Raw genomic sequence first — 12,185 nt, forward strand, 5'->3', positions numbered from 1 at the left:
AAGAAGAAATGGACATCGGCTGGGTATGTAGCACAGAGACAGCATAACCTCTAGTCGGGATAACTGACTGGATTCCCAGAGAAGGCAAGCGGGTTAGGGGGAGACAAAGTTAGGTGAGCAGATGAGATTGGTAAGTTTGGGGGTTATAAAGTGGCAGCACCAAGCACTAGGCCGAGTTGACTGGCTGATCATGGAAGGGGCCTTTGTCCTACAGTAAATGTAGTCAGGCTGATAATGATGATAGCATTTATACAGGTGCTTTCACAGCTTGGCACCCCTTTACTGAACTGAAACCACCTTTACGGGGGCTACATGCGGACTGATATACATACATTCATTCGTTCATTTCGAATACTTCGAAATTTTCAATAATTCTAGACTCGAATTGAAGTGAATTCTAACACTGTGATATCCGTTCGAATATTCGAAGCATTCGATTATTCGCTCAAGCTTAGAAAAATAGGTCTGATGCACTGTTTTTCTTTGCTTTATGCATCTACTGGGCACACTCATGACTGTGTAAAAATGTAAAGCTGGAATAATGTTACAACCAGCACTGCCATTCAGCTACTGGCGTGTTGGGATAATGAGCACCCAAGTTTTCTATAAAAAATTCACAAAATGCCGAGAGAAGTTTATCTCGGTACTGACAAGTCTATGTGAGCTAATTGCCTCAAAAATTAAACGCGTCTTTATTTTCATTACAGTTACTTTGTGACACGGCAAAATCATATCTACATTTAACAGCTGTAACTCCACTGAGCATTAAATGACTGAGAGTAAGCTGACTTTCCTTTTTGGAAAGTGTTTTACTGTTTCCCACTTGGAGAGATGGCACGTAAAGCATATTGATATCTGCCGAAACATAAGTACCCTGACGATAGTTATAGCGCAAGACAGAACAACGACACAGAGACAAGAAAAACACGAACACTAACTTCCAACTGAGATTATTGCCCAGAGTGCGAAAATATATAGAGGAGACGGTAAACCATGTGACAAAAACCATATGGCACAAAGAACAAAACGTGAGTAAGGAACATGAGTAAGTCATCGTTGAGGCCGCGCAGATGGCACGCGAACAGGTGTCTTGCATTAGCAAGCGCTCCATGTCTCTGTCCGAGAAGGAACTAAGGTTCCTCGAAGGTTTCAGTGAGCGCAAGTTGTTATATTACCTTGATTTTCTGTTTCGTTTCCTTATAGACTTTTCTTTGCCTTTTTCTGTGCTTTTGTTTTTTTTCTCTTACTCATGTTTTGCTCTTTGTGCCATATGGTTTTCGTCACATGGTTTACTGTCTCCTCTATATATTTTCGCGCTTTGTGCAATATCCTTAGTTGGAAGTTAGCGCTCGTGTCCTTCTTGTCTCTGTGTCGTCGTTCTGTCTCGTGCTAAACTATCGTCATGTCATACCAACTAGCCCAAGCTGCCACACTTATAAGTACCCTGAGTCGATCTTGTGTGCCCCATTAAATTGAGAAGCTCCATCAGGCTCCTGAGAAAAAAAAATGAAGAAACTGTATGATCACGTGTTAAAGTTAGAGAACCGTATAGCACTCGTGAAAAATGCTTCTTGTCATGCAGCTTCACAGCATAAAATTTCTTCAGAACATTGCATTGGTTGAACATTGCAACATGAACATTGGTTGACCATTGGATTTCAACCCACACATTTAAGCTACAAAGAAGAGATTCTTTGCAGTGCCACTTTGTTGGCAAACTTTTGTTGATGGCTGTACAGACAGTCGTACAATGGCCAACTAACCAGCCGAACCATGTGCATTGACAAGCGAGTACATTAGTTTATGACGAGTACTGTTCACGCAGTCAAGTCGTCCAAAACGTGAAGCGACCATAATTCAAATATTCAAGTTTGCTATAGTCGTGCTTGACTGTAAAGCAAGTACAAACTGATTTTACAAAATGAATGCATACTTTTAAAATCTTTTAACCAAAAGTTTATTGCCTTGTTTTGAAGACATGAATCATTTTACAGTGTTATTAACATGCGACAGTGCAACCGTTTTTACAATAATGGTTATTTGAAGAAAAAAAAGCGCCTTAGATAAAGAATTAAGTCTAATAAAACAAATTTACATTGAGTGCACTGGTTCTTGAAAGTTGTTAGGATATTGAAACCTATTATTCTACCGTAGCATTTAGCGCTGGTTGGGGCAACTGCAGCATTTATATCTCTCCTCCTCTCTCTCTGTCTCTCTTTTTTTTTATTAGTGATTTTTCAAGGGTGCGTTGCTGGCTGGCAAAACGCTGGCACAAGCAGCGGAGACAACTGGGAAATATGCAAGGCAATTCGTTTTCACAACAGCGTCACTTGCGCCAGTAGCTTGCCTCACGTAGTCCTGCGCGCAGCTATTATTTAATCGCCAAAGGCCAGCGCACGGCAACGCGTGCTTTCACGAGCGCAAAAATAGCAAGTCGCCACGGATTTCGAAAGTACTGAATACTCGCTGTCCTTCCTCCAGGTGGCGTTCTCGTTCTAACTGGTGACGTCACCGCACCGTCATTTCTTTGGGTTCCCGGATGAAGACGTCACGCAACTGCTCTGTAGAATAACAAGATTTTTCCCTTGGAAACAACTAGATGCTAAAAGATTTTTTCTTTCGCGAACTGAGGTAATTAGGTATTTCAATATGTCAACACCAGCTAGGCGAAGACTCATGAGGGACTTTAAAAGGTAAGTGCCTGCATCCGCCTGCGCAAAGTTTTCGGTAGCACTGGCTGTAGTAAACTTGGTCGAGATGCCTGGTTGCGTTTTTGTCGATTGACTGCTTGCGCTTTGAACGGGCTGTCGAGTTTTGTACTTATAAGTATCACATAACCGTGCAGTATTCTTTTTTGTTAAGTCGAAATGGAGCACCGCTTTGAGTGACTGTAACCGTGCGCGTAATATTTCCTTTCAGTAGTTGTGTACCCAGTACTCGTCTGGGCGTAATTTCCTGAGGCTTCCGAACATTCCCTTCGTGGTTTGATCTTCATTCACACTAGCGAGTTGTGTGCCCACGCGCTTAATTCTGCGACGACCTTCGTAGGGTAGCGTGATTCGCGTTGAGGAGCGTCAGCTGTTGCATCAGTCAGTCTTCTCTTTCGATGTGCTCCTAGGCCTAGTAGGTTTTCGGTGCTTGACTGACCTTGAGTGGCGAATGGTTTCACTCTTACCAAGTGCGTTAAGGCCTTTCTGCACCTCGTCTGGCCGTCTCCGCACGCTGAGCATCCGCTTGGCCAGCGGGCGAGCAGCTGACGCTGCGATGTCGGGCATCGCCAAACTGCGTAATCACGGTGCATTTCGAGCCATCAGTGAGCGCTGAACGCTCGTGGCTGGTTCGCGCGACTAGTTGACCTCCAAGTACACGCTTACCGTCGACCGTGATTCCCTCTTGTATTCCGCAACCCTGCACTCGTTTAGCTACTCGCGAAAGTACATCGAATCGCAGTGCCTTGGTCGCTGAGATGCGACGGCAGCGCTGCACGAAACAAGCGCTCGCTCTTTAGGGAAATGTGGCCACAAACAACTTGCGTTCTTGTGTAATCTGCGTGGCTCTTTTTTGTTCATCTGGAAGTCGGCGCCCCCCAACGCCCGAGTCCTGCTATCCTAAATCTTTCGTATCGGTAGATGCCGTTGCTTAAATTGGGCCCGTGTTGAGAACCCTTTTGCATACGGGTTTATGGCAGTAAGTGTACGTAAAGCAAGTGTGCTTGCTTTGCAGGTTACAAGAAGATCCCCCAGCAGGTGTCAGTGGAGCCCCTACCGACAACAATATCATGATCTGGAATGCAGTTATATTCGGGTGAGCATTCGTATGCTTGTAGTCCCCAGTTCAACGAGCGCGATATTGCTTCGTATGAACCGTTTAGTAGGAGACTGTCCTTCATTCAGAAACCCTCGGCTAGCCAAAGGCCGTGTATGTGTAGCCACATGTGAACAGAAGCTTCAATTCCTTTTGTGCCTCATGCTTCGCTCATTTAAATTATCTAATGCAGCAGCTTCCCTTTGGCATGCAAAGCTGTGTGAATCCCATTCAAAGGGTGTTGATTTGTTTGTTATGCTATGAAAACTGTGTATCGGCACAGATGAAAAGCCTCACATTTCTTCGTCATTCATTGCATCCTCTGTTGCAACATGTACAGTGATGCCCTTGCATTTGTGTGTTAATATGGGCATGTGTATTTGCAGGCCGCATGACACGCCTTTTGAAGATGGCACCTTCAAGCTGACCCTAGAGTTCACAGAAGAGTATCCCAACAAACCGCCCACAGTTCGGTTTGTTTCCAAGATGTTTCATCCGAACGGTAAGCACCACTTTGCTGTTGCATTGTCACCAGCAGGCACACATGTGATGTTGGTGGGAACCAATAAAGTATCAGCAAACAGGCTCAGAGTTTTGCTTCTACATCTCCCAAACAAGCTTGCTCATCTATATGAAAGGCTGCGGTGGTGACACTTTGTGAATGTTGCAGCACTACTCCACGCACCGATGTATTATTTCAAAAACCAATTTTGTGCCCCTCTCCAGCACCTAACCAGTCCTCCTTGAAAGCACTGAGCTTATCGTTTGGTCCTGAGCACTATGAAGCTACGCCTTGGCTTTGCAATGATGCAAATTTGGCCACACACCAGAGTGTAATTGTTGCCATTATAGGTGTAGACATTGATGTAGTGCGAAGGTGATCCAGAAATTTTCACTCGCGTGCCAGAATTCTTGGTTGAGCAAAGCAGAGTTTCAGGGGTAGGCCGAAGATTGAAGTGACGACAATTGGTCAATTAAGGAATGTTGCTAGAGCAAATGTTTCCAAGTCAAGGGATTGTGGAAATGTTGGGTCCAGAGGTGACTGTAGTTCAACGAATTCTTTTTTAATGTTTAGCTTGGAATAATTACATAAAGCCTAGCAAGTTGGTTCTTATTCACCTTAAAAAGACAGGGAGTGCAAACACGTACATAAGTAGTCGAGACACCACAATCATTGGCCAGGCACCACTTGTGCATAACCAAGTGAACACAACCTGCGGCAGACACCTATAGTGTCTGCCGCAATAGTGTCTGCCGCAAGATGTGTTTAAGCAACTACCTGCAGACAATGAAAAGACTATGCACAATGACTATAAAAAGACTACGGAAAAGTTCTCTAATTATCTAGCATGATCTAGGACTAGACCTTGTTAATAGTACCTGTGTGAATAATTATGGTTCTGATTTCCTTTAGTGCAGCTTAGCTCAATAGAGCTGTGTTAAGGGCATGGTTACACAGTAAACGCTCAATAATTCAAATTTCATGTGGCCGGAAAGAAATGTCGCAAGTAACTGAATGCCGAATCATTGAAGTGTCGAGCAAACAACTAACAAAAGTTGTTTATATCTATATACTTTTATTTTTTTTAATGAATACATAAATCCCATACTTAGTTTCCTACTAGTAGCAGTGTAAAAGCTACAATTTTCGCCATTCACAACTTTCACAGTGTACACGTGGCTCAAGACCTTGGTGTCTTAAGCCAAAAAGTGCTCTTAACCCATCCCTTATTCTGCACCACCACCACTCACACGTGGTGATAAATCTTTTGCTGGAAAACTGGACAGTGTAATTCACCCACTCATTTGGCATGCATTTCACTGGACATGTGTCGCGAAAATGCAGTGGCACCGTTATCAGGTATTTAGATTGGTGTGGTAAGCAAAAACCACTGTGCCTGCCGCAGTTGTTGTCTTTTCGCTGGTGCGTGTGCTGTCATGCAAAAAAGAAAAAAAAAATAGTGTACCGACGAACTGTCACAATTATTTGCATGAGAAGGAAAAAAAAAATATGGAATAAGTCTCTTTTTTTGAAGGCACAAAAAGATGGATTAAGTCTCTCACTATCTCTCTTTTTTCTTAATTTTTTTTACAATGACTAGAAAAATTAGCCGCAGCTCCGAAACGCGAGAACTTTTCTCCGAAGCTAGAGCCTTGGTTGTATCTTTTAGTGGCTTGTTTTACCCAGAGGGAGGATTAGCTTTGTCAAGCGTTTGTCATCGTAATGTGATGCACTGCATTATTTGGATTAAGTCCTGTGTGGAGCCATAGCGAGCGAGCTTGCCATTGTTGATACAACCACAGAAGTCTTAGAGACACCAAAAAGATTTTGTTATACTCGTGTGAACTAAAAGTGTCACTTGGTCATGCTGCATGTGTTTCTCGGCGTGGGCACAGTTCATTGAAACAGCAGCGAACGACATTGGGTAACTTCAACTATGATTTTGCTAATATTACGTGGCTGAGATGACACACCTGACACATGTATCGGCCAGGACTGTTCTAGTTGCAATGCCTTTCACGAGATGTCAAAATTCACAGAAAAGCAGCATTGGAGCAATTTTCAGTGCGCCTTTACGGGCTGTATAAGTTTCGCGGTCTTGACTTGAGCATATGAAGAGAACCACAAATCTGGCAGGTACGTAATCCCATTAACCATAGCATGCAGGTGAAGCATTATCACAAGCATATCCCGGATGAAGGTGTTGCTCATATCACCCTTGTCATTTGCATGAATAACTTCTCTGGCGCATTTGTTATATTCGAGGATTTACTCCGTGCATTTGCATATCGTACCCGAGAGACTCTTGCTAAACTGTGTAGGTTGTTGTTTCATTAGCTAACAAATTAGAATGTACATGTGTTACCTAGACTGCCGCAACAGTGATGACATTTCATTTCCTAAGTGAGTCACATTTCCACTGTTCAGACCCTTGTGTTATGACGAAGTCTTCACACTTAGAGCTACACAAAACAGCGACTCGTATTCATTTCAAGAGTTTCTTTTAGAGCTATTGCAACTTTCTCTTTTGCGGCTGCCGCTTGTAAACACGTGGAGGGTGCCGTGACGCGCTATGCTTAGAGGCAGCTTTTGCATCTGCTGCGCCAGTTGTCAAGTGATCATAGAGGGCAGTCGCGAGCTTTGTGCTGGTGCGGCTGGGTGGAGCCAACACACTGCAACCTTGCTGCAAGGGCCCTAAATATATCGACGGGGGGTGTGGTGCTTATCACTGTTCACATACATGCAATATGTCTCTGTTAGTGGTTATTTACACCATTAATGAAAGCCCTTTGCTTTTGTTTGAGTTAATCATATTGGACCCCCCACCTCTTTTTCTCCCCTACAGTGTACGCAGATGGTAGCATCTGTCTAGACATTCTTCAAAACCGGTGGAGCCCCACGTACGATGTGTCTGCCATCCTCACGTCCATTCAGGTGAGACATTTTATATCATCCTATCACAGAATGCTTTTTGCCATTCAGGTGTCTGTTCACCTCCTTCCGCATTGTGTAGCCCCGCCGCAGTGGTCTAGTGGCCAAGGTACTCGGCTGCATTTCCGATAGAGGCGGAAATGCTGTAGGCCCGTGCGCTCAGATGTGGGTGCATGTTCAAGAACCCCAGGTGGTCTAAATTTCCGGAGCCCTCCGCTACAGCGTCTCTCATAATCATAAGGGGGTTTTGGGACGTTAAACCCCCACATATCAATCAATTCCGCATTGTGTTGCATGTTTCAAGAATTCAAACACAGATTGACATTGCTAAGATCCACCTCATGTCCAGTACGATAGCAACAGCAGCAATTTAGACGCATTTGTTACGAAACTTTTCTAAATTTCTCGTAGGTGTATATTATGATTTTTCCTTCAATCAAGTTCTTAGTTGTAGCATGCCAAAGGGACAGGGCTTTGCAAACAACCGCAGCATTATTTGGTCGTTCTTGCAATGTGTGGAATTACTGTAGGTCACGAAAATAGTCAAAATTTCAAATAGAAGACCGTGTTCTCTGACTTTAGAGCAGGTGTCTCAAACTCACCTTGGCTAGGGGGCTGCAGTCACGAAATTTTGGCCCAAGAGGTCCAGAAGAGTGAAAAAGGTAAAAGGTGGGGGTGGTGGTAGGGACATTTTTGTGCAATGCTCAGTTAATGTTGCCATTAAAAAGATGGCCTTTCTGCTATCGCATATATGGGCCATCTTTTAAAGGGATTTGGTGTCATGGTATTGATGCTGATCTCCGGGTGGACTAAAAAAAGTAAAAAAATCTGGGCATTGATTCTGAAATATATAGCTTTTGTGTCACTGTTGTTCCAATGCACAGTGAACTGATAAGGCAGCCTGTGAAAACAGTTCATGAGGCCAGTTGCGTCTGTGTAGCTCATGAACATAAAGTAATAAAATTGCTTTCTTGTAATATTGTGTATTCAAAATTTCTTCTGGTCCCAAATGCCTACATATTAAGCTGCATTACTAGAAGCAAACTAAGAGCTTGACCCGCCTAGAACAAAGCGGTGAGCAGAAGTGTCGCAAAGTGGCAGCAACATTTTTGCACTTCCTGCAATGTCGAGTTAATATTGCTAACATTTCACATAGGCACAAAACAAGCCACAAAAAAACTAAACCCACGACCGATGACCATCTAGTAACGGAAGCTGAGAGAATATCCTGTGCTCCCAGCTGTTAACTGTTCCAACAGACTTTTGACGTCATAAATGCAGTCAGGGCTCCCATAACACTAATACATGTTTGGCACTGATTTTTTGGATGATTTCATGTCCAAAAGTGTGATTTTTTTTTTTTTTGCTCATTTAGAGCCACACCACTTCATTTTGAAAGCTACCATGTTGGATTTCTTGCTGCCTTGTTCAAGTTTGGCTTCCAGTGGCCAGTTTTTGTGGCTCAAAAATTTGGAATGCACGCAATTTTTCAGTTTCAGAGGCCAACTTTTCTTATCGTCGTAATTATATGACAATGGGGTTTTTTTTTTGTGTGTGTTTCTTCCTGTTGTCACTCCGCATGTAGTTGTGTTGGTCTGTGTGTGTGTCAAGTATTTTTTAATCATCATGCGCGTCGCATTTTCTCTGCCGTTGTCGTGGCTCAGTGGTTAAGGATGCTCGGCTGCTGACCTGAAACATGCTGGTTCAATTGTGGCCGCATTTTGATAGAGGTGATATGCTGAAGGGACGCCTACTGTGCGATGTCAGTTCGGAACAGCGTCTTTAATTCCAACCAACCAGACAAGACATTGCGAGCATCTTGTTGAAACTGACGCTAGCTTTGTTTTGTTGGTGCCATGAAGCCACCAACTGTGCTACGCAAAATGGTCAGTAGCAGCAATCGCCAGTGCGATGACGGTGTAACTGTAGCCCCAAATACATCCAAATCTGCTTGTCTAAGTTTATATGAAGCAGGGCATTATCGAAGACTTTTTAGGCTGCTGTAATCCGTATGAACTTTATTTTCATGTCTTAACATTTGTAGACTGTTTTATGGTTCCCGCCAGGCCAGAAAAATCAATTATTGGCAACTGTACTGCAGAATGAATGAGAGCTGTCAAATTTTATGGTGCAACATGCCCATACTGTTAATCTCAGTTGCAGTCGCATTGCCGGTGTGTCCAGTGATAGAATCTACATGAAAGTAAGCTTCCCTGTCGCTTTGGGATGCCATAAAACTATTATCACACATATGCCAAAATGTTGCCAAATGATCCCGGACGGACTTTCGTCGTAGCATTCCATTGGGTGCGTTCCGCGATTGGCCATCTAATTGTGTTATTCAGAGTGCTTTTATTGTACCTCAATAAAGTTCTGCTTCGTTGAATATAATATGTTTTGACTTCTCAGTTGTAGTGCAGTTAAAGCTTGACTGCTTTAGCTTTTCTTGAGTGGTCGATTATTTGAAATACCACTTATAGCACATTTTACCACCCTCCCGCTGACTTCCTTATAATGAGGAATAACTGTACTTTGGGAAATTAAATAAAACCCTAGTTGCTTATCGCTTGTTTGTTGATGGTCTTCCTTTTAACCTTACATTTCACAGAACAGTAAGTGGTGTCGCAGCCATGGAAAAGCTCCTGAGAAATGGGATGCAGATGGCACAATGTGCCTGATCTCGTTGCTGGCATTCATCAAGGTGGTAGGGGGGGGGGCAATATTTATAAAACCAGTACAGTTTCGCAGCTCCGCTCGCAAGCCGGCACGGTGCTGCTGTTCCATTTTGCTTGACTTGCTGTGCCCCATGGGATCCGATACAGCAGCGCACCACTGCTCTCAATTGTGCGTTGCTGAAGCTAATCACGGAGGCAACGCACATGCTGCAGCTAGTCGAGACACGCAAGGAGTAGCCGCTTCAGACACGTTGTGCGTTTTTCCATGCTCCATTCATGATCAGTGCTGCTAGTTCTTGCGTAGGCCGCTGCGTCCAGTTTGGAGAGCAAGCGTTCATGGGGAGCTGCGAAACTGACTTGGTTCTAGAAATGCTAGGGTGGTTAGCGGTAATGCGGCAGAAAGCTTAGGTGACAGTGGGGTGGGGCCATAGGAGCTTCACTCCTTACCTTTAAAAAAGAAAAAAAAATGTACACAATCACGTGCAGGTTAGGCTGTTAACAAAAGGTCTGCAGGCAGTGTGCTTGAGACCCCTTTTCTCTAGAGAATCCCACTTCAAGCGAAAATTGTGGCTGTACGTGAGAGTTCCTCATATAAGATGCACTGCTTGAAATGCGTCTTACCATAGCACATGACCTCTATTATTCAGTGACAATACTGCCACTGCGAGTGCACTGCACTGTAAAAAAAAAATTAAAAGTTGTCAGAGTAAGCTAGGCTCATCATGCACGTCTCGTGAAGGTGCGCTTCAAACTTACCAATGGCAAAAATGCGTTCCGAAGCCTGACATGCCATGGCTGATTCTGCGGGTCCTGCAGATTGTCCCGCCATCTGAGAGCAACGGTACAAAGCACTAGAGTGCCACAGCGCTGCCCCCTGCATGTGCTTTTTGCAAGCTGCTCAACGTTGTTCGTGGTGATGCCACACCGCATGCAGTGCTGGCACTGCTGCAAACATTTATGGGTATTGTTTTGCTCAGTAGCTGATAACAATCGGCAGACCCCCGCGATTTCAGCCAATGGTGCATCTAAACTTCAATGCATGGGGCCTATGGGGAGTGAGTCTCGCAACTTGTAAGATTGAAGAACTCTGGATAGTAAAAGTAGCACAGTCTTTATTCATGCCCATCTAGAGCACGACGTACATGACGTACTGAATGGTAGGATGCAAGAACTTGCCATGTGCAAATTGCATCTCCTACAATGCTTGTTGAAACATGGGCTCCAGCGACATCTCTTGTTTGAATATTTTTTCGTCACCTTATGCATCAATCTACGCTTGAACCTTCAGTTTTGTGATAGCATGGACCCACACACAAATACGTATATGATGGGTCCTTTGAAGTATAGTGGATTTTTAAGAAGCTGTGTTTAAAGACAAGTGCCTGTCCTTGTCAGCTCTTTGTTTATTGTCCTTACAAGACGTGGAGAGAGTGTTCTCTCGCCTAAACTGGTAGTTACAGACTCGAAGCAGGGTCAAAGCAGTCATTCAAAAGAAGCTGTTCTGTTTGCCTCTCATTGCAGTCTCTTCTGGACGAACCAAATCCCAACAGCCCGGCGAACAGTCTGGCAGCACAGCTCTACCAAGAAAACAGGCGGGAGTACGAGAAACGAGTGGCCGCCATCGTTGAGCAGAGCTGGCTCAACTTCAACGACGATGAGGCCAAGGAATCAAAAAAGGAAGCGTCCTAGCTTATCCTGCTGATCCACCACCACCCACAACGCTTGGCCCACCCACTCCCTTTCCTTCCCGAGAGAAATGCCTCTTCCCCTACCCACGCAAGACCAGGCACCGAAAGAGCGAGATCAGGGTGCAAGAGGCAGCATCCGTGTAGGCCGCTCTTATAAAAAAAAATCAGCAAGCGGAAAAGACGAAAGCTGATTAAAAAAGATGGAGGACGAGACTGTTGCTTCTCAAAACTACACAATTTTTCTGTGTGCTGGTGACATGAGCAGGGTTGCTTTTCAATTTTGTGTGCAAACTTATTGCAACTTTGTGACCGTTTTGAGCGTAGCTCATTTTCCATGCGTGCTGTGCAGTGCACGATGCTCCTACAAGGCTGGCTTCAATGGAAAAATCCTGCACTTCTTGCGCTCTTGCTGCTTTTGAACTGAGAACGCCCTGGTTGGGGCATGTTCTGACAAGTTCGGTTCAAAATTCTGCATGCGATGCAATGTTGCATGATGAATAACTATACTTGTATTGATTGGCTAAAATCAGTGCGTGAACGTCCTCACTGCATTACCCATGTGGGCCTTATAAATATATATATATA

General features: G+C 44.2%; 1 protein-coding gene across 1 annotated transcript; it reads left to right on the forward strand.

The window, feature by feature from the left end:
- The first annotated feature begins 2,512 nt into the window (after window positions 1-2,512).
- Window positions 2,513-11,837, forward strand: Ubc6 (ubiquitin conjugating enzyme 6). Its single transcript, XM_037421107.2, has 5 exons — window positions 2,513-2,693; window positions 3,724-3,804; window positions 4,191-4,306; window positions 7,152-7,240; window positions 11,434-11,837. The coding sequence occupies exons 1-5, from the start codon at window positions 2,650-2,652 to the stop codon at window positions 11,599-11,601; spliced, it is 498 nt and encodes a 165-aa protein (XP_037277004.1). The 5' UTR covers window positions 2,513-2,649; the 3' UTR covers window positions 11,602-11,837.
- Window positions 11,838-12,185: the final 348 nt, after the last annotated feature.

This window comes from Rhipicephalus microplus, chromosome 2 (genome assembly GCF_043290135.1).
Source record: "Rhipicephalus microplus isolate Deutch F79 chromosome 2, USDA_Rmic, whole genome shotgun sequence".
NCBI lineage: Eukaryota > Metazoa > Arthropoda > Arachnida > Ixodida > Ixodidae > Rhipicephalus > Rhipicephalus microplus.